Source organism: Anguilla rostrata, chromosome 7 (genome assembly GCF_018555375.3).
Source record: "Anguilla rostrata isolate EN2019 chromosome 7, ASM1855537v3, whole genome shotgun sequence".
NCBI classification, from domain to species: domain Eukaryota; kingdom Metazoa; phylum Chordata; class Actinopteri; order Anguilliformes; family Anguillidae; genus Anguilla; species Anguilla rostrata.
The window spans coordinates 15,290,811-15,314,485 of record NC_057939.1 but is presented as its reverse complement, the minus strand read 5'-3'; the positions used below and the strand labels follow the sequence as shown (position 1 = coordinate 15,314,485).

Sequence of the window (23,675 nt, the reverse complement as noted above, 5' to 3'; positions counted from 1 at the left end):
TTTTTCTTGCTTCTTGAAAAACATTTAACTTTTGTGTGTACTCTTATTAAAAAATTTTTGTCTCATTGACATAAAGTTAAAGCTTGAAGTTGACTTGATGGAAAATAAATGAACAATTCATTTAACAGACAATCTGGCAAAATTTAAACTAAATAACCTAAACTGTCAATTGTAAATGTGACAGATATTTAAAAAGAGCGTAACTTTATATTAACACCTAACAATGAATCGTCTTCAAAGGAAACTTAATCATCTGCACAGAAATTCTTTGAATCACCTCCCTCAGGCTCCTTACTTTGAGAGTCTACAGAGGTGTAATGTTTTTGAGCGAGCTCAGCGTAGAGTCATAATTATATTCATTGAGGGTTTCCCACACCTTTTGTCATTCAAGAAACTATTCCCAGAAACTAAAATAAGGTTTTCTATAAGTCCTTGCCAGAGTAGATTTGTCTGTGCCAATCCAATAAAAAATGCAATACTCCATATAGTTCAGATTAAAAAATTAGGTTCTACAGCTGTAACTTCTGCAGCTCTGATGGTACAATACATATTAGAGACAAGGCTATTGGTCTACTGGTATTTTAAAGCAGTTATTCCTCTCATTAGAATTCATAGGCAGTTATATCTTGGCAAAACAGAAAATGCAGTTTCGCAGCTGTGTCCACCAGCTTGTAAATAAGCAAATTAGGCATCAGAGCTCTTTAGTGAGAAAACTGCAATGAATGCATCCTTTGGGACAGATCTAGATATTTGGCACACGCTGATAAACAATAGGAAAAAGTTGTTTCAACAAAACGCATTATCAATAAAATAACAATTAAAGACATATGATCAAAATAAAGTTAGAATTACTAAAGCACATAGATATCAAGATATTTCAGTTCAAAATATATTATTTGGCTTAGAGGACCTGAAAAACCACCTCTTTAAAAGAAAGCTCTTACAGTTCATATAGTAGGAAGTACTGTGCTATGCTTTAATCACAACATTGTGCAGGTGAAAATGCATATAGTTTTATTTACATATGTAGACACACACACACATACACACGCCTCCGGCGAAAAGTAATGTGAGCGTGTTGTGGTTGTGTGTTAGGGGGGTGGGGGGTGTCAATGCTAACAGTTGACTAGGGTCAACAAATCAAATCTGTCCAACATAACACTCCCAGGTCACTAATCACATCAGTCTTTTCTAACACCTCTCCATCATGGATGCCCTGGAGCGGTCTGTTCAGAAGCAAAAACAATATATAGCAGCAATCACAGCACTTCTGGGTCTACGATACTACTGTCAGCTGCCAATAAAGTAGAGTACTTTACAGTCTTCTCACATCGAACAGTAAATAATGCACTTATTATATTTATTTATGCTATTTATTCCTTTGCATTAGGAATTTATTCCTCTGCATACTGTACAATTTCTCTAGACAAAGGGGGAGGCACAGTTCTATACGTACGTGGTGCTACTGTTTGAATAGAACCATACAGGTTGACTTAGAGTACAATAGGGACAGTCTTTCCACCAAAGTGACAGAGAAGTGATGCCTTTAATCAAGCCATCATTTTTCAAATCTGAATATGTACTTATGAAATACATTACGGTAATGAATAGTACATTCATGACAATTACATTTACTATCGGGGGTAGATGTGTGAATAGTGAGGGTCTATATATGCTGATAACCATGGACCAGAAAATCAAACATCTGCAGCCTCCTTGATTATAAAACCAGGGCTGGCATCACTGATTGCCAAATGGGAGGCCATTTTTTTGTATCAATAATTTGGGGATTAGCAGAGGCAGCTAATCAGTTAAAGGCAGCTTTGATATCATAGTGCAGACACAGTATGGACTGGCTTCATGGCTATGGGGAATGTAATTCATAAAATATGTCCAGGCCTGGACTGTACCTCTAAATCATTCAAAAACAGCAAAATAAATGACTTCTCATTTGTGTGGTGTTGTGTTAGGATGTTTCTTCCATAAAAACGCAATTAGATTCTGTGGGATCTGCGGCTTGTGCAGATTTGTCAATTATATGAGGCAACACAGCAATTATGTATGACATACAAATGCTAAGGCACCATTGGCTGCTGTTGAACAACAGAGGGAGGGAGTCTTGTGGATTTGTTAAGCTTCTGTTCACAGTTTGCCTGGAGGGCAAACAGGAGTCAGCTTGGAACTCCACAACGCTAATGATTACAGGAGAGAAGGCATATTTAATTATCTGTAAGGACAGTATTTTCACTGCAATGAAAGGTGGGAAGTGTCTCTGATGCACACACACACACTGTTATGCCCTGTTCGATTCCTGCATTGAAATAGCTGGTGTCTTACTCCCCTGGATTCATACATATGTCTAAAGGGTGTATAGGGGTCATTGGGTGAACGATGCTCAAAACCCATTCAGCACTGCTAGCTCTGACATGTGGAGAGACTGATGTCTTTCTGCACTAAACCCCAGTTTTCTTCGTGATTGGCACTGACACTGCCTGACACTGATTGCGGATTTATTCAAATGCATGCGCCGTATCTTTGTGGTAGCATGATATATGCATGCAGAAAGGGCTTTGTATTCATAGCAGTGAGGATTTATGGAGTGGAGAGAGCAGGAATAATTCCTTAAATCATATGTGTGGGGCATAAAACCTACCGCCAAAATGACAGGAATGGGACGAGCAGGTAATCGTGTGACTCGTGGGAATGTTGCCATGACAACATAAAAACTGACAGAAAAGTGCCAGCCTGACCAGGATGTTCTCTTTTTGTCCTGTGAAGGGGCAGACAGGGTTTGCAATTGGGGCATGTTATCAGGCATTGATGATACTAAAGGAAATGTGATTTGTGAGATGTTTTTGTTGGTCCAAAGAAATTGGCACAGTGCATTCAAGAGGGAACACACAGAGCAAAGTTGCCTGAACATCAAGAGGAAGCTATCACACATTCCTCTGATGCCTCCTGACTTGGTAAAAACACTGATGGGCATGAAGACAGGCTATTTGGATCACAAAGATGAAATCAAGGCCTGGGGTGAATTGGGTTTCACCTCACAAGACAACAAAGAATTATATAAACGCCTTGACTTTAAACATGACTGCTACCTGTACCCCATAGAGGTCAACAGACCTCTGCTTCCAGCATTCAACCCTATTTGCTTTTCCATTTGTGGTCACTTACAGCAAAGGTCTTATCTGAACCTGGTCCTGAATTGGCCACCTCCCCCCTCCCCCCGCCCCCCGCCCCCATCCCCAGCAGCTTTGAATCCCCGCACTCCACCCACAAAAATTTTTCGGGTGATATTCAAGGTCAGTAAAGGAACAGCACGGTGTGAAAATCCACAGACATTTCAATGGTATAACTTAGATCCTCCTCCACTTTGCATTATATACCATGATTCCTAATTCTAAAATGCTTATTGGAACGCAGAGCAAAGATGCCTGTTCTGGGGGTTATTCCCCAGGATTCCAGGGTCAGCTTGTATCATCAGAATCAGCTTCAAACACAAACTTCTAGAATGTTTAATGATCAGAAACCCTAGCAGAACTGCCCCAGTTTCTGGTGTTAATGTGTTTTTTGTTCACTCCATTGGGCTCCTTTGTTCAGTGAAATAGATCAAGTTTTAGTCACTGATACTTCATTAAAGCTAATGATCGCAAGATGGCTGATCAGCCACACTCAGTAATTCACACAATGGCTAATGCTCTGTGACTGAATAAATTTAGAATTATTTTGAAAAGATAAAACTTTGGAACGTTCACTTTCTGAGCCTGTAATTACTTTTCTTAATTACAAACATGATACCCTTTCATTGAATATCTGTGCCAAATGTACTGCATAGTATTGTTCTGACACCCCTGAAATATCAGCTTTCCTGTGGGGTTGACACAGTCTCTTGGTAGAAAACCTAGAGGGGTACACACAGGGTACTGCTGTCTTTACCCTAGCACTTGTTCTATGAGAAAGGACACATCATCTGCAGTGCACACCATACAGCACAGCATTGTGAGCCCTGACGGACTCAACTCCTCCAAACAGGAATTCCCCGTTTTACAATATTTATGCCTGCGGCACTCTGTAAACAAAGGGTATGCTACTAAAATCAATAATCCCATCTGTGATTTAGTGCAACAACATGCCATAAACTGAAAGGACTTTATGCATCTGTTGTATTTCACTTCTTTTTTGGTGCTAGGCATTGTGATAAACAGTGTATTTATAAGGAAAGATTATTTATTTATGGCAGCGTTTTTGTATGAATGCACATTGCAGCAAAAGGTGGATGCATTTTTATTGTGATTCACTGTCCACTCCTGATGTGTCTCAGACAATATTTTTCATGTATTGGGTGGTGTGCTATGGGAGGTGGTGTCCTTGAGACCCAAGGCCTGCTCTTTGATTTATGGGCACAGCCGTGCCAATAGCATCTGGGTGATAGCTTCTGAAATGCTTCCTGTTGTTAGTAGATTATAACTTCAAACTGAATTCTTTAGTTCCTTTGTTCATTTTTAGAGTGATGCGCCCGTGCTCATGCAACTGAAGTGCTTTGATCCACCCTATCGGAGAGCTGCTCATTACAGGCAACATCACTCCACTACAATGCTCCATAACTGTGCGATTTATAGATCTTTACTCGTCAGAAGGGTGGCTGAAGAAAACCAATTGGAACCAGATGAGTCCATCAGCTGACAGACTGAGGCCGCTGTATGGAAGCAGCCAAGAGTACTGCCTCCAGCGTGACCTCTCCCACCAGGCTCCTACTTTCAGTTCTTAAGTTATTCATTGTGGGTCCTCCCCCTTTCTAAACCCTAATGGCTAGTTTAACTTTTACCCCCATTTGGAATGCTCAATCTGCGTGTGCCCATACCATAGCTGCAACCTCCTCTGTCAATTATAAACACACAATACCAGGCAGCTTTCACTCTGCAGTCTACCAGCTAAGCTTGCATAGATACCAGAAGTCAGAAGTGGACACTTCACGTGAAGCTTATTCAGGCAGAGTGTGGGCACCTGTTTGGCCAGTGGGCACTGTTTGTGCATGATGAGACACCAAAATCCCTCCGACTGAAGTGCCTCATCTTTGGGTGACACACCAAGATCATTATTACCTGCCCTGCAGGGCCACCAGCCACAGCCAGTGCCGGCAAGGACTGGATTTTATATGAGATCATGGTGCCCATCCACACAATTGAGTGAGGTTTGGCTAACATAATTTTGTTGTTTATCTTGGGATCTTAGAAAATGCTCTTTTTTACTTGATGAGGTGGGATTTATCAATATGAATAAATCATACTTTTATTTTCACCCTCTCCAATTGATGCTAGCTATCCTGTAGTACTGTGTGGTCTGTGATGTGGAAAACAGTCCCAGGCACATTGGAAGAGACACAATTGAAAAAATAACACATTGGATTCTCATGGGTATGAGTCATCATTAAAATGGGAGCCAGAGATCTTGTTATACTGACTGTGCCAGTCCCAGTCACTGAAAACGGGTAAGATCCTTTTTTTTGAAGCAATATAACTGCATTTTAAAAACAATTGACTTATTACGTCAGCCAACACACTTTTTAATGAGTGTTGCCTAAAAATTGATTTGAAATTTTCTTAGAGTTAATAATGAGAGTAGAGACAAAACCTTTTTTTTTTTCCTTTTTGTAAAGTAACACCGTTTAATCCCTGGATAACCATGTGTCATTGATTTCCCATTTCAGTAGATTCTCCGATAGAATCGTTCAACCTCTCTTGCACTCTTGGATACAGAATTACCACTGCATCCTGCTTGCCATTATGCATTCGATTGTAACCCTGCTTTGATTTCTGCTCATAGTAATAGTAGCAGGAGCAGCTCAGCACCCTTGAGGAGCTGCATATCACTTTTCCCCATACCGAAGCAGGTCTTTGGGTCATTGATGTTCCGTTGGGCGGTTTACTCAAGTTCTATTACATGTCTACGGAGTGCATCAATCTACAGCTGTGTTGTGCTGTCCTACATACATACATTACAGGCAATGCTTAGAAATAGGCAGCATTCCCCAGAGTGTTCTCTGTGCTGCATACTCAAAAAGAGGCTAAACCCATTTCAGCTGTGTGCCATCTGTGTCACACACATACTTCATATTTTCTATGTGTACATTCTACATCTTTTTCATTTAATTCACAATGAATTCTGAGCCTGGGACCCCTTACGAATACGTTCTATATTAGATGTGGCCTACAAAAACATGATGCTTTAAAAAGTGTCTAACAGTAAAGAGACAATGCTCTACTTTTCAGTGTACAGCAAGGTTAGCCATTGAATTTCAGCTCTATATTCATGGTCATATTTAGTTGTTAATTATATTATTCCCAAAGTAAAATAAATTACAATCTTCAATCTTGTCGAGTTATGCCAATTTCACCATACGGAAAATGCAATAACTATTTTATGCATAATTAATTGTAAGGTCTATTTTGTTTCTGCAGTGTAGTTAATGGGAATGGCTGTTGAAAGAGTAATGTGTGAAAGATCAGCTCATTAAATTTTTCATTTTGGTGTAAATGTAATTTAACTGGGTCATGCTGGCTGAGGGTACCAGATGACATCCATCGTTACTACATAGAAATCCAAGCACTCGTTTGTGTTAAAAATTCATAGAAGGACATTGCTATTGCTATGTGATGATCCAGAGTTGCCAAGCAACACTTCAGTATTACTCATATACAATGCTGATAAATATACACTCACATAGACTCCTTTTTTCTCATCTATATCAATATATTGTGAAAAAATGTGTCAACTGCATAAAGTGAATTGAAATAGCCTTGTTATGTGATGGGGTATGGACTGGGATTAATAAACCCACAACATTCCTACTGAGTCATCTTTCCTATTAATGCTGATGGAAGATCAAAACCTGTATCTATATATATATATTTTTTTTTAATTGACCTAATGCAAACACCCTAACCCATGGAAACAAATATAGAAGATCCAGGGAAAAATGAATGCTAATTTTACCAGCTGTCTGCACCATGCCACAGGTACACGTTCAGCATGACCGTGACCATTCTCTACCCTGGTGACCGTGCTACTCAGTCAATGGTGCTGTGTGTACAGTAGTATGGCCCTTCTGTCAGATATAATGAAGCAAATTCCAAATGAGGCCTGACACTCCTTTTTGTACTCCAATCACAGGCATGACTGCCTCCTGATAACGCAATGCATTCTACTTACTGCTATCTCAGCATTATAAGAAGGAGAAGCACCAAACCCATGAAACATCAATAGTGTCTGTTTAGGACGAAGAGCCTAGCTGAATTGCACAGGTAGTGCTGCACATTCAGAAAGCATTTGCCATTGGTCTCCCTTATACAACTGAATGTCATTCCTATCAATTCACTATCAATTTCTAATCATGCTTCATTAAATATTTTAAACAACGGTGTTGCTGAAAGCTATTAACTTTTTTAAAAAACTGCCTACGCACTTCATCGATAGGCTCCTGGAATAATAATGCTCCTTCAAACAAACCCTGAATTCAAACTAAGGACACCAAGCAGTTTGGTTTGGGGATTTGGCCAGTGAAGGCCAGACGAAATTATATGTCAGCCACCCCACTCTTTGTGCGTGTTTGGCAAGCATTACCCCACCCCCACCCCCCACCAAACCACCCACCCCCTGAAAAAGACCAATTATTTTGGATTTAGATTAACTGCTGGAAGAAATACATCTTTGGACTAGGTTCATAACAGAGAACCCATGAGTGGCTGCACCATCAGGTCATCTCATAAGGATTAACCATCTGAGTGCTAGCTAATGCTATTATTTCAGTCCCCTCTGGCTCTCCGGTGCTGGGCAGACATGACAGTGGATGGAGCCTCTGATAATCCAGCTGTGCCCCGCGGCTCCGGCTGCTTATTACACCTGCGCTAGCTTCAGCAGCTCTCGCGTTAGCAGCCGCCAGGGCCAGAAAGGTCAGGCTGGTCATTCAGATTGGATTGGACAGGGTCCCCACACCCTGCAATGCCTTCCGACAGCCGACAGGATTTATAAGCAGACGTCGCAGCAAATGTTCCTGTGATCATTCTATGGTTATACACCCAACCCTCCCCCTTAGTGAGAAAACACAACTACTCCTACGTGAAATAACATCGTGCTATGGAGAGAGACAATCTGCAAACACCTCAGGTCCTATGGTATTTTCTGAAAAACAATCACTAGTAGGCTACAGCTGGAATTCCTGTTTTACATTTGTAGTTTAACAGGATGGGGACAAAATTATTTTCAAACTCATTGAAAGGTATATAAAGTTTTTGGTTCAGTACACAAGCATACAACATAGACATGTGCCTTACAGCTTAAAATGCATCGGTATCCACAGAAAAACGCATGAGTGATAATCACTGCTTCCATACAGCACTATAAACGCCCTGTAAATCCTGGTTATGGTTTAAAATCATCATTACTGCTAATGTACACGCCGTAAGAGGGCTTAGGACGAATGCAAGGTGCCGCGTGAAAGGTTGTTCTGTCCGCGTAATGAGGCACGGATGTCTGGAGCGCCGCGCGTAGCACTGTAGCACATCGAGTTCAATTATCAGAGCCGCTCTCTGGAGACGCTCGCCGCGCGGTCACCGCGCAGGACGGGGGATGTCGGCGCGCGCTGCACAGCCCGCGCAGAGCCATTAATCACCCGCAAACTCTCAGTACTTTCAGCACCCTAATGGCGACATTAAAATCTCATTTCATCTGATCACCGCTTTTGCGCGGCTCTGACACTTTCTCGTGCATATTTCCTGGAACATTAAAGTGCTAAGCTTGACTGTGTTGCACCTATCCAATACACATACGTATATATATATATATATATATATATATATAATGAAAGTGAGCACATACACAAACTATACTGTTGGAGTGGGAAGAATTTGTGGCTGACTGAGTAGATATGTACCTACGCATAGAGCAATACTATATAAATGCATGCTTTCTATTTATGTAATATACCCTGGCCAAAATGCTGGCCAGAATCCATTTCCCAGTTACAAAATAGTGTATAAATACATATTTATAAACATTATTACACATTATTTAAAAAATGCATTGTTTCACCATATAAATATTTGTGTCATGAGAGGCACACACAATGACATACTATCCGTGCAAAAAGAGGGAATTCCTCATTTCTCCAGGGCACTGTTTCTGCATCGTATTACTGCTGGATAGTATGAAGAGTACGCAACAATGCAACATGAAAGCTGTCATAGAAGTGGAGCAACACCTCCAGCATTCTCTGACCTTGATCTGATTTAATTTCACATTGTATTTTCATTAGGCAAATACTCCTTTTCATTCTCAAATTGCCCCCAACAAATGTAAAAATGGCATAAAAACCAACAACTTCCAACCATTCTGTCTGTTCTAAAACAATACATAGAAACAGCAGGTATCCTTAAAGCGATGTAAAGCAATGATGCTGTGGGAAAATTAAGTGAAGATTATCTTTTTAATCAGGTCCACAAGCAATTCACTGAATAGCGAAATGTTTTCCAGAGCGCTTTATCTGAGCAAACAGCTGATTGACACATTCCATGACAGCTGGAAAATCATCCCCTGCTCTCCCTCGCCAGCGTTCTTTCCTGCCTCCCATGGCAACCCTGCAAAGCTCAACTTTTCTGCTTTCGTTCGCTGAGGTTACCTACCCGTGTCCTCATTGGGGAGAGAAGTCCTTCCATTTCAGCTTTCTCATTCCAGATGGTAATATCCTTTTAGGAGGGTTCTGTGTGTCTGACCATGTCCACAAAAGCAAACTCCGGTCACAGAGAGAGGAACAACTGAGAGAGGTGTGTGTCGCCTCCTCCAGACCGAGGGAAGGAAAGAGGGAGAGATCTAATGAACTAGCTCCAGCTCCTGGTGTAGCGTCTGTCCCCCGGCACACTCAGGCCCCCCACTGGGTTTGCTCCTTCTTTCCCTGACAAATGATCCCTGGATTTTTCACGCAGCTTCGCTCAATAACAGCCCGGCAACAAGGCTGTCTGTTATTCTACTCCCACTCCTTCTCTTTCTCTCATGTACACACCCTCTCTCTCTCTCTCTCTCTCTCACTCTCCCTCTCTCTCTCTCTCCCTTTCCCTCTCACTCTCTCTCACGCTCCTCCACTCTCTTTCTCTCACAGGGGACACACTGGAAGGTGCTTGGCAGAGTTTAATTGTTTGCCCAAACAAAAGGGGGTCTTTGATGCCTAGCAACCTGATCTCGCCCTTTTCTTTAGACTGAGCATGACTCACTGTCCACCCCCCCTTCTTACCCCAGGGCACACATACTGTACACACACCCACACACACCCATACAAACATACAAATCAAAGCAATCTGAGTTGAACAAGCATCATTAGCTCCTGCGGTATAAATACTCATGTCTCTCCTGTTTCTAATTCCATCAGGCACCTACTGTATATGAGGCTATAAATTCTCCTTGGGGAGAACCCGCACTTTTCAAAGGTACAGGGTCTCCTTCCTTTGCGCAGAAAGGTGTTATTGTGATAGGCTACCAGCTGCAAAGGCACTGCTGTTCCGCAGATCTTTCAGTTCTGCAAGTACAAGCACAGTGGGGCCAAATCATCGTGTCTCTGTCTATTCAGCAGAGGGTAATAATTCCATTAAACGTTGAGTGGCTGTGCTCAGGATGGGGGGTCAGGGGAAGGCTCCCCCATACCAGGCGCTCCGTTGAAGGATGTCCGATGTGCGCGGCTCAGCCCGATAGGCTGTGGAGCAGAGAAGAGGGGGCTTACGGTTTCCCATGGAGACTGTTCTGAGCCATCTCCCCTGTGCTTTACCTCAGGCCCCCCTGCTGTCACAGACTCGGCTCGGTCTGTGCCAAAACAACTAATGATCTGTTCATCCCTAGCTTCATACATCGGACAGGGCCACCAGCCAAATAGACTAAGAGTACAGTACTAATGGCACAATAGTAGTACAAGTAGCATCATCAAATTTGTGAAACAGATAAATTAATGTGCGGCTTGTATATGGCTCCTGTACGTCAGGGCGACATGAACAATAGCAATTCAGAAACACAAGAGCAGAATTTGAAGGATTTATGATCCATGCGTTTTCACCTCTTGCATGAAGCCATCCAGCATGTAATAAACATACATGAGGAATGCACAGCTGTGTTATGGGCTTCCCTGTTTCTGCACATGAACGCAATCAATGATTCACCAGCCATGAAGAATGTCGAGCCCGGAGGTATTGCATTTGTAAATGTGCGCGGATGTGAACGGAAAAACCCGCTCAAGCACCGTAATCTGACCCAGGCTTGCCCTAAATGCACCCTGCTCTCATTGGTAGCAATCAACAAACATCGATTAGGTTGATGGTTCAATGCTATATTATGCAATACAGAGGAAGAGGGCAAACGAGAATGAGCACATATACCAAGGGCAAACATCGGGATTATTATGACTATCACAGATGAATTCTCTGTCAATACAAATTGGTCCCTGTTAGCTCAGTCATAGCCACAGGGTATGAAGTCTTGAACAGCAAAGAACGTAGTGTCAGCAAATTATGGCTTTGGAGGCTGTGACATTAGGACTCAAATTAGTAACCTGGGGACACGGATCTTGATCAAATGACTTGACCCCTGATAAAACATAACTGCTATCATAGGACCTCAAACTCTGTACCTAAGGAGATGTGTCGGTTCAGTGCCATTTGTGTCCAATGTTGTAAAGTCGTCTTGTGGATAATTTTTCAGGGCATGGAGGTCAATCTCCAGCACTCTCACAGGCATCAGGGGAGCATTAGCGTCTAGGCGTAGGATGTCTCTAGGTTGTCACTGCCCTCTGAATGGCACCATCTGCCTGCAATTTGTTCCAAAGGTCTGCATTGCCGTTGGAACAGATGTCATGGGTCATCCTCCTTTCTGTCTATATTACAAGAGAAGAGAGCTTACTCTTACTCTACCTTGCTCTTACAAGAGCTTGGTGGTGGAGGTAGGACTGGACCCTCTTCTGCTAGGAGTAATATAGGGCTAATATCAAAAACCCAGAGGAGGGTGCATGTGAAGGCAGCACAGGATCAGGCTTGTAGGAATAAGCTTTGTAGATGTCACCAGGAATTCATTTGACACCACGCACATGGAACCAATATGCAATATTCAAAGCAGTGCGTGATTGTTGCATGTCTTGTGAAAACGGTGTACTATTTAGTACTTAGAGTAAGCCTTTTTTGCTGAATGTATTCAGCATGTGTTCAGCTTATATCCATAAACTGAAGGCCCTGAAATATTTTGGTTGGATGGTAGCAGATATATCCCTGAAAAATTGAATCCATTCAAAATGAATAATCCTTCTGGAATAAACTCTGGCTGTCCCTGGGCTAATTGGGTCCAGATTAGTCACTCCCAAGTGTCCGTGCGGTGCACTGGGCTGCCCAGAGACAGCACAAGCTTTTCACTCCCATTCTGCACTCATCAAGCTAGCATCCCACTGTTGCTGTGGAAACGAAACAAAGCAAACAGCCACAGCCATTCTGAAAACCCACAGCCATTCTGAAAACCTTTGAACTCAGCCATCTCCTTAGAAATTGCTGGCCGCTGTGCTATTTATATCTGTTTTAAGTATAGTTTTATTCTTAGCCCCCCCCCCCCCCCCCCCCCCTTATGCGCATGCACACTCAAACACACATGCACACACTTTCTGTCAAAATTATTTTACAAAAAAATTTTATATATATTTTCTAATATTAGTCAAGGTCAATTTGGCAGAACCATTTTGATTAAAGTTACCATTTGTTTTTAACATGGTTCACTAGCTGTAGAATGCTTGAAAGGGTAATATAATTAACTAATACTAACTCATAAACAAATAACAACACTGCTATAAAAAGACACTCCCACGCTTCATTTCTTCCCACACCTCATTTGATTATAATTACATTTTCAGCAAAAAAATCCCTTTTTCAAATGCCAGAGCCACGCATGTTGAAACAGCCCTGTAAAATATCTCAATTAAAAGAAAGGCACTGCATCTTTTTTCTATATTCTAGAATATTCCTTTTTTATATTCTTGTCTCACAGGCATCATACGTGAAGCTATGTTCTTTCATAAAGTAGTCCACAGTCCAATGGTTCAAGTAAAGAATGATTTTTAAAAAGATTCAGCTGCCTACTATGAAACTTGGGGAAATTGTTTGTGATGACTGGAATGTAAAAAAAAATAAAAAGTTACTTTTTTTTTTTTTTATCTATTTGAAAGTTGTAAATTGTTTATAAACAAAAGACAAAACAAAACAGCCAAGACATCCTTCACATCCAAATTATACTTTGCTGCTCAAAAGTGGCAGAATGTAAAGATGGTAAGAGCAAGGTCCTCTTAGAGTAAGAGCTGACACATAGAACATTGAGCCTTTGTATGAATATTACACTAAATAAAAGGGTAGATATGCATTACATAGACTTAGTGTAAATTTATATTGTGTACTGAACATAAAGCATATTAAGCTTTAGAAAACCAAACCAACAACGCCACCTATGTGTAATGCTTCTCCTTTGCCATGAGCTCTGCTTTACCAATTAAAGCTAAGCAGGCGTAAGTAAAGGCCTTCTGAAGCTATTTACATGGAAAAGGGGTTACAATGTGTGTCAACATGATTGGGGCTCTGCTAGTGTTTTTTCTGACTGCAGAGGTTATTAATGTGAAAAATGGGGAACTGCATGTGTCAGACCAATGAGACAAGGAACCAATGAGCTGATAAGGTGCTATTATTTACATAATGTGTGTTCCAACACAGACACATTCACGATTACACATACAAAAATAACCTCAATGCCCATGCACACACACACACACACACAGACACACATCTTCAGCATATCTATGCACACATGTGTGTATACACACAAACACAAATGCATACACTTTGTCCTACAACCACGACACAAAAACACATAGAAACATGGCTTCACATTAGTGTGTTGTGTGGCATCCAGCACACCAATCAAGGCTCTATGTAATTACAACTGGTAGCTATTAATTCAGCAATTGATTTGAGCTGACAACCAAGTGATATGCCACAACACAGCCCTACGATCAATTCTGCATTGGACTTACAAAGACATCAAGACTAAAGAATGTGACAATCAGATCAATATCCCACTGTGCCTTCTATTGCACATGCACTCTACAGTCTATCAGATACACCGCATAGCTAGTCACCAAACACCATGCCTATGCACTGAACAGTCAAAACTACTTTCATTATAGTTTTCAAGCAATATGTACAGCTGAAAATAAGAAAATAATATCAGCACTTGGTCAAAAAGGCCTGTACCCTTCAAATGAAGTAATTGCAAAAAAAAATTAGATATTAGATATCTAATCTAGAATTATATCTAGAATTTAGATATAAAAAATACAGATATTACCCCATAAAAATACATCCTTGCCTCTAGTTTTAATATAGGCATAGTGCTATTCAATGACTGAAATTTAAAACTGAAGGTATATTCCTGTTAAATAGGAAAAGAGTGCCTCTTGTGGCCATGCCCTGTAATAAGCCCTCACTTGATGTGGAAAGAGCTATTTAGTGACATTTTTTGGCGTGAGGAGCAGGTTTGCATGCAGATGCAGTATTTATACCTGTTCCTCATTCAGGAATGCCCAGTTTGGCTCAGTGACGTCTGCCTACATATGAAACATGATCGCAATGAAAGAGATTCACTCCAGCATCACTCACTGTACCTCTGATCGAGGATCTGGCTCTACTGGTATTCACTTCACTTTTCAGCTTAAATATTTACCTTGGAGAGCGAAATCCAATATTAGGACAGATATGGACGTACGTTAATGGAGTCTCACTCACCCTCCCACACAGAGCCATCACATAGACAAAGATGCTCTCCTGTGTGACAGGGGTTGCTCATGTACTGTGTGATGCAAATGACCTCCCTGGTCACTTGTCTTCATTTTCTAGGAAACTATCTGATTTCCCCTATACTACAGCATGCTCCACAGTTCTCTATGGGTGACTGAACAGTGCCAAGACTCTTCTTCAACGACAAATATGACCCCACTCATACACATCTGGGGCCAATTTAATGTTACTGTTGTTATTGCTGTTATTTTGGAAAGAAATTGAGTTCAGGAGAGCAATTCAACCCTCAATTGTAATGAATACAGAAGCACGCCTGTCACCTCCATACAGTACATTTCCACAGGATGAGAAACATCAAAGGAAAGCTTATTTTTGAAATTTTTGTGACTTCCCAGTGGAGTATTGTGTATTTACAAAGATCACAGTTTGGTGCATGTTGATGTCCAAATAAGTGCAGTGTGCTGCTCTGATCTGCTAGTGCAGTGTGTGGTGAGTCATTTCCCATTGTGCGGTGTAATATTTGTGTGATTTCCCAGTGCACAGTGCTGTAGGTCTTGATGCCAAAATGAAGGCCTACCCATTAAGGTCTTCAGTGGGGACAAGCAGGGAACATATTCCAGAGGGAGAGTCAGATTAGCCAAAGGCCCCTGTACACTCCTATGTGTGCTGCTGTACAAACAGAATCCATCCAACACAAGCAATGAGAGAGAGAGTGTAAGTGACTCCCCACCAGAGAATGCATTGCTGCATCTGGCAGGGAATAACACAGGGCCACTCATTTCCCACATACAAGCTTGGAAATTGCCCCCTGATGTTTCATTCCACTGTAAGCTGTATGCTGAATGTTTTTCAGTTGTTTCAAAGTATAAAATGCTTCGCTATTTAAGTGTGTTAGTGTACTTTTCTGTTGTTTAGTATTTTAGTGTAGTAGTAGTAGTAGTTTACTACAGCAGTGTGGCAAATATAAATGTAGGTCAAACTGTTCATGGTTCATTGTGTTCTGCATGCCTAATTTGTTCATGCTAGGGGGAGCAGCATAGCTTGTTTGTTCCAATTGTTTTTTTGCAGAAGGGGTGAAAGCATTCCAAAATCCATTCCTCTGATTCGAGAAGTCTGACTGAATTTTCTCACGTTATAGTAATGAGATTTCAGTGTGCCAGTTCACCAAACTTCACAGCTTTTCTGTTGGCACAGCAGAGAATGCAATTAATCTGCCATCAAGACGCACCTTTCTTTCAGTGCTGTCTCTAAGGGCTGTTCCACAACGCCCTGCTGTTTTCAGATTCACATCAATTAAGGCAGACAAAGCTTGCATTGTGAGCTTCCCCATTCTCAGAGAAAGGTCCCTCCTACTTTGCCATGGCGATGACCTTGAGGATGAGTCAGGGGAACTGTGTCACAGCAGGTGGAGCCCACGCTCTGGGAATAAATGGAGACTTCAGGCACCCATCTGATGCTAAAGGTCCCTATCATTGTTGTTTATATTTGTCGTGTTTTCCATTAACACAGTTGGATTGTGAAGTTGTTTTGGTTAATAGCCAATTTGTACTACGGGAAGGACCCACATGGGCTGAAACCTACAACCATCTGGTCACGAGTCCCTGATGGTTCCTGATTTGCCCAGCAAGGTATTAAGATTATTTGGTATGAGGGCATATTAGCTAATAAGATGTAAACCCTTGTAGACATGATTACACTGTGTTGTGGAATTGGAGATTGTAGAAGCACAGATCCTTTTGTGAAATGTTCATTCAACATTTCCACACAGAATTTCATTGAAGAGTTCAAGATCCCTGCCGTGGTAGCCTAGATTCTAATGCAGCTCAATACATGATTGTTCCTCAGTGGTCGAGTCAGTCACTGTAGTGTTCTGTTTTCCTGCCCTGTGCTGCCCAGGCTGTGTTCGGAACGTGCCAGCCCACACCCTCACTCCAGCCACACGAGCGGGATTCAGTCAATCACCCACGCCATCCTCTCAGAACGCACGCTGCCGCTCTTTTCTAGAGCTGGCCTGGCAGCCACGATATTATTCCTGCTACAAAGGAAACTCCTACGTTTCAAAAGGCAAGGCCATTCTGTCAGGGACAGTAAACCGCTAGGGACACTACTGCACTCAATGTTCATTCCTGGTTTCGATTATAGAGTTCCTGTTGCTGTTTAAGGTTGAACTCAGGAATTCCAGCAATGGGATTTTAGGATCAGTAATGCAGGCATGGAACTTTCAGTACAAAGTATATTTATGATAGCTTAGTTATCAGACAGATACTTTGCTTTTCTGTACTAGGACATTATTACAAGTATTGTCTGATGCAGCAGATGACTGAGAAACACTGGGGAGCCCTTACCTCTCTTAAACCATGGGCTATAGGAGCCTGACCCTGGCTGCACTTGGCACTGCTGTTAAATTGGATGGAGAAATGAGTGCACAATGCACTAAGTACTTGAGTGCTTGTGTCAACACAGCACGACAAATCGCCCAGGTTTATTAATGGAAACAGGGAACGCGTGCATCCTTAGCAATCATTTAGGTACTCGAGCCTGAGAGGAGAGCCCGGCTAATGAATTCAATTACTGGGAGATATATTTTTTTGCAGTATGGCCACTGCACTCATAAAATCATCTCACGGAAAAACAGCCTTTTACATTCAGTCCTGATGGAGTGTCACAGGTTGTGAAAATTGACAGCACTCAGAGTAAAGGATGACCATAATCCCAGAACACTGGTATTAAATAAAGCTCTAATAGCAACTGAGCAAACAAAGGATTAGCCATGCATCTAAAACAGACAATGCTACCTAGTATTATGTATTACATTATGAACTATATGATTTTGTTTTCAGTTGCATTCTTGAATGAAATGGGATGAATACGGAACATCCAGACAAAAGATTGATGTACGGACTGTGGAACTATGGTATGAGGATCAACTGAAATTGCAGTGATACTACTACTACTGCTACTACTACTAACAATAATAACAATAATAATAATAATAATAGCAATAATAATAATAATATAAAGGAGAAAAAAGTCATAATCTAAAATAAGATATTTTAATTTTATACATGGTCACAAATGCGGCTAACCCTCAGGAAGACCACTTCCTTTCACTGAGCACAGCCTGAGCTTTTGTCTGAATTTAAATATATACACACATTACTCAGTCCGTAAATTAAACCAAGCACTGACATAAGACTGCCCCTCTTTCACAGAGACAGCCGTAAATGGCCTTACACGAACCAAATAATTTTGCTCGATTGTAAATGAAAACCAGCGCCGACAGGAAATGTATTTCCTCTTTGCAGAATTTGCTGGGAGAAAAATGAAATACAGTTGTAATCATTCACATGAAGCCAAACTGCTGACAGCAGACATAAAACTGTCAGCAATTTATGCCCTGCTAAAACTGCAGTGGCTTAAGCCTGCTTGCAAGCAGGAAGATAAGAGTAAAGGCCGGGGCCTGTATTTCAGTCATGAAGACCTGCTGAGCATCCAGACTCATTTCCTTGTTTCTGATGTAATGACTAGTCTTTACATTATTATGCATTTATATTTGAAAGTACATGTAAACAGTCCACACAACAGCTTTTTATTATCAAGCCTCCATTGACCTGACTCGTTGTTTTAAGTTCGCAAACGTTTGCATTGAAACCAATGTCACAACCGTCACATCAAAAACAATATGGGGTAAGGAGGATTCCCACTGTTCCCACTAGTTTTTTAAAAAGTCTGTGATTTATCTATTTCTGAATTGACTCCTCCCAACTGAGTTCATTCATTATGAAAGCTCTCCTTTCACCTAAAATTTATCCAGGAGGAGCTCTCAAGTCTAAATCAGATGAGATTTAACGTGCCTAATTCAAGCCACTTCCCCTTATTCACATTTTTTCAGTCCACCATTGTCACAAACTTGGTAGGCTCGAGCTGCTACAGCACCTGAAGATTTTTAAAACCTGTAACAGTACACAGCAGCATAATTGTGTCAGATATAATCAGGAATAATATATTCCTTTTGCCTCCGGGTGTGCCAGAATTAAAGTGGAAGCACAGGGTGCCAAACCTGTGTCTTTTTATTGGATGTGGTCAATAAGAATACCAATGTTAAGCAAGCAAGTAAATAAATAAATACGGACCACACATAATAGACACGGCTTATACTTTAAAGACTGTAAAGACTCACTAAAAATATAGATTCTGCAAATGGTGTTTTCCAGTTTACAAGTATTTAACAGTCTTGCGTATTCCAGGAAAATACATTTTATATCACTGTCAGCAGCTGGCTTCCTTAGAGGCTTTTAGCAGTACTAAAACTCTGTTTAAATTGCAGCTAGTTCAATTGGTTTTTAAAGTCATTTTGATAGATCTTTGTAGGGATAATAGTGCAGTGTGTAAGCAATAAATCCTGAAACATGCTATCAATGGTCAGATAATTAATTATTAAAGAACCTCTGTAATCAAAATATTCATTTTTATATTGTGAAATTCTAAATAAAGAAGCCAAATAAAACATGCTTAATGATATTAGGCCTATTTGCCGATTCCTGTTAATAATTTCCATACTTTAATTTTCTTTTTGTTTTTATTTTCCTGTTTCCTATAATTTTATAAAAGTATGTATAGTACACCTTTATCCAGTGGCTTAATGAACTCTGTAAATGCAATAAAATATTGGCTGCTGGGTGGCTCATCCTGTTAAGGGACTGGGATAGATGGGATGCTGAGGGATGGGGGCATGAGATGGTATCAGGCAGCCAGGATAATAGCATGTCATCTCAAACCAGAGAAAAATATATACCGTTCGGGGTCAGTATTCGTATTAAGTTGTCATGGTCTGTCTTAACACACACACATGCACACACACACACACACACACACACACACACACGCAAACACACTAGCATGTAAGAGGAAAAAAGACTGTCCTGATACACCATTATTGCTAATGGCCAGCTTTATTTTACCGTGAGTCACACATAATATTCAAAATCAATGAAGTTTATTAAATTACAGCACTCATTTCACACAGCCAGTACATTATCCCATCATTTGGAGAATCAATTGATGCAACCACAGAATTAATTCTGACAAATGATCCTGTAATGTTTCTTCAGGAATATTTCAGCAGAGCAGGCTGTAGGTTAGCAATGGTTTAAGCAATCAGTTTGCTGTATTAAATTTAATACAGACCCTGTTTAGGGACAGAGTGAGAGAGTTTTGCATGCAACATGGCTTGCTACCAGATTATCTATGCACAATGTTTGTTCGCAGACATGTTTGTTACTGATTTGAGTGCTGGAGGCCAGAGGGGACAGTCTAAGTAGTGACATTTGGCATCTTGGGTTCATTACCCAGCAGGCTTTGGGGGGCTGGGAGGCACTTCTAACTCCACTGCCATTACTACATCTACAGTAGGGGTCACATTATCTCTATACACTCGGTACAGTATATGGGTTAAAACCCAATTCAACCATCCAGGGACATTTTACTCAAATGTACATAACTTTAGTGTAATAAGGACATTTCTATCTGAGGCTGTTTGAATGCATCGTCAAACTAACACAAATAAGTAGAAATGTTCAAAGAATTTTCGAGACTTACTTCTTCAAAACAAATACAATTTCACTCTCTCTTTTGTCCTTTAATTTATTTACAGAATTTCAGACAAAGGAAAATAAGGCTTCCTTTGTTGTATTAGTGGTTGCACACAAACAAGAGTGTGTATACTTTTTATTTTGAATGTTTATTCAATCAGCAATATATATATATATATATATATAAATAAGGACCAACCAATATGGATGTAAATACTCAGATGAAAGCTGATAGATTGCACTTTGACCTTTTATATTCATTGTTTCATTTCAAATCTATTGTGCTGGAATACAGAGTCAAAACAACAATAAATGTCACTGTCCAAATACTTATGGACTGCATTGTATATATTCTGTTAATATTTAATTTAGTTGGGTTGATACGGCTGTAGAGTAATCTCAATCCAAATGAGGCCTCGCTCAACATATCGTAATCAATGAAGTCATAACCCTCCAGCCATGCAAAGTTGGCCCCGGTAGTGCTTTCGGGATGGTCTCCTAGCAACCGTTGTCAGGGACAACCCGCTCACACCTCCAGACACACATGGCTCCCAGCCGCAGAATCTGCCATTCGGAGACGGGCTGGAGACGACAGGGGGACTGAAAAGAGAGACGGTCCGCCCTCTCAGATATGCGCCGCTTTTCATCTGGATCACGCTCTGCAGCTCAGCCAGCAGGAAGAGCAGCGTTATGGAGTCACGACAGCTCTTTCCTCTGCTCTCTAAAAATACAGACAGTTCCTTCTTTTATTATTTTCAAATTTTGTCTGAAAAAATTTTTCCCAAAAAAGCCTTCTAGCGTGACTTTACAGGATAACGGTAGTTTTGGCTCTGCTGTGAGTTGCCCAGACCTTAAGTAGTCACACTGTGCTCGCCTTCACATCACAAGTGCATGGCATCAGTCTTCACCACGGGGCTACACCACCCCCTGCTGATGGCTCTCGTCCGTGTCTATTTTTATTTCTTGTAGAATTCAAAGAATGGAAGTGATTTTTAAACTCAAACCCACAGACATTTTTTGAATCTATGTGTACATGCCCCTTCACCGTTAAGACGGGTGGAACTAGTGACAGAGGACGTTCTTGCTGGTCAGGCTGTGCAATAATGTCTCGTCCCTTTCCTCTTTTAAATCTGAATGTGTCATGCTCACAGGCATTTTGATGTGCATTCACTCGATGGAGAGCACAAGCAAAGGCTGTGGTGTAACAGTGAAAATACCAGTTATTATTTTATGCTTCTTTCAGAACTGCACAGGGCTGGTTCAATACCTTTCCCTCAAATTCCCAAATATTATTTCCCAAATATTTCCAGATGATGTTTCTTGAAGATATATCACTGGTGATATTTTGCTGACTTTTACCGAGACCTTTCAGACTAGCTGTACACACAATGGAGATTACATCACAGAAAGTTAAATTGATCTGAAGAGGAATGTGGTTGCCAGCTCAGGTCTGGGCATGGGACAGCAGCTGCAATTTTGTCAAATAAATAGCCTTTGTGGCATGGTGGTGCGGGGGATAGCCCTGTCACCTCAAAGCAAGTCTAACTTGAGTTTAAATTGCCCATAGGTATGTCAGAGTTTGTCAGTGAATGGTGTGTGGGCACTGCAATGGAGTGATGACCTGTCCAGGTTGTTTTCCTGCCTCTGGCCCAATGCATGTTGGGATAGGCTACAGCCCCCCTGCGGGTTAGATAATGGACACCCTCAGTTCCAATTACACCCTCAGAGAAACCTTTGAGAAAAATGTGTTCCACGTTCTGATTTATATACCCCATTGTGCCATATGTATTTTGGACTTGGAAAAAAAAAATACATCTGTCTGATCTATAATTAATTGGGTTAACATTTGGTGCACAATTTTGGGACACTGTAGGAAACTGCAGGCCAACTGTATTCTCCAAAGGCTTGTAGTGGTTTAAAAATCTGCAAAATGACAGTATATACAAATTTATGTGTTAATGGCTGTAATGAAATGGGGCTGATTGAACAAACCTAGATCTGCAGCTCTGAAAATGAGACCATATATTAAAGAACTGTAGGCTGTGTTGCCATTTCATGCTGTGTACGGTTATCTCATAGAGAAACCGCAACGCATCATATTCCAAACTGCCACAGGCACATGCATTCAGATGGGTGTTAGCGTGGGCAGGTAAGGAACAGTTTACAAACCAATTTCATCTGTGGGATTTCTTTCTGGAAAATTGCCTTTTTTATATTGACTGTTCCACAACACACAATACACACAGAAGCAATAAACATTACATTTCCCTCCAGCAACTAAGCCTACTTGTCTCAGTTTCATTATTGCCTGAGGGTGTTGACAACAATTAGTACTGCTGCTGTTATAAAAGTGCTCTGTTCACTGTCAGAAACCAATCAGAATTTACAACCATCTGTCAGCACATCCTCCCAACTCAATGTGCCATAAGACATGTTTTCTTATGACTGGTAAAATTGTACATGTATTTCCTCAAATCATATAATGACTACACTTGGTTTTGCAGAAATGAACCAGACTTACAAAAGGAATTAATCTATCACTCTTATACAGTGCTTATTAAAATAATGGAAAAATCAACAGATTCATTATAATAATGCAAAGTAAGCTAACAGATGAAATGAAATGACCATCAGATCCATTAAATGTTCTGTATTTAGAACAGAAAAAAATAAGTTGGAGTCAATGTTTTCACCAGCTTTTTTGGTGCTTTTGGTAAACATTATTCCTTCTTTTGGTAATAGCATTCAGAATGTTTTCAATTATTTTATAATTTAACATTCAGAATGCTTACAATTTGTGTGAAACAAAACCCTTCTGAAAAACCGCACAATATCCTTAATGCAAACATGTATCATTTTTATGGAGTGTTTTTCTTTTTTAAAAAGAAAGACTTGATTCTCATAGGTTGGAGGCAATGTTTCATAATCAACATGTAGAATTCTGTCATAATTCTTTTTTATTCACAATTCATATCCCAATTACAATGAACTTATTTTGTAGTATGTGCATTCAATATTATTTTGAGCCAGGACAAGGCTATAAAATTATTTATATGCACTTATATATGTAAATTATATTAATGTAATGTAAAAGTAAATGGAATTACACATACAATGGGAAAAAACGGACATATTGCTTTCATATCACTCCTTGAAGAGATTTGGCAAAAATTGCCATCAAAGAAAACTCATTTATTTGTTGTGATGACCCTTGACTTTTTCATATCAG

General features: G+C 40.6%; 1 protein-coding gene across 2 annotated transcripts in view; it reads right to left on the bottom strand.

Annotated features, from left to right (window-relative positions):
- Positions 1–23,675, bottom strand: part of LOC135259135 (FERM domain-containing protein 4A-like) — a 148,541-nt gene that overhangs the window by 109,855 nt on the left and 15,011 nt on the right. The window contains exon 1 of one of the 2 annotated variants that reach the window (XM_064343098.1): positions 9,681–10,093. The exons of the other annotated variant lie outside the window; for it this stretch is intronic. Within the exon in view, the coding sequence (XP_064199168.1) occupies positions 9,681–9,713 (33 nt within the window). The 5' untranslated portion in view covers positions 9,714–10,093. Of the gene's footprint in view, positions 1–9,680; positions 10,094–23,675 lie in introns of those variants that run through there. 2 annotated transcript variants of the gene reach the window in all.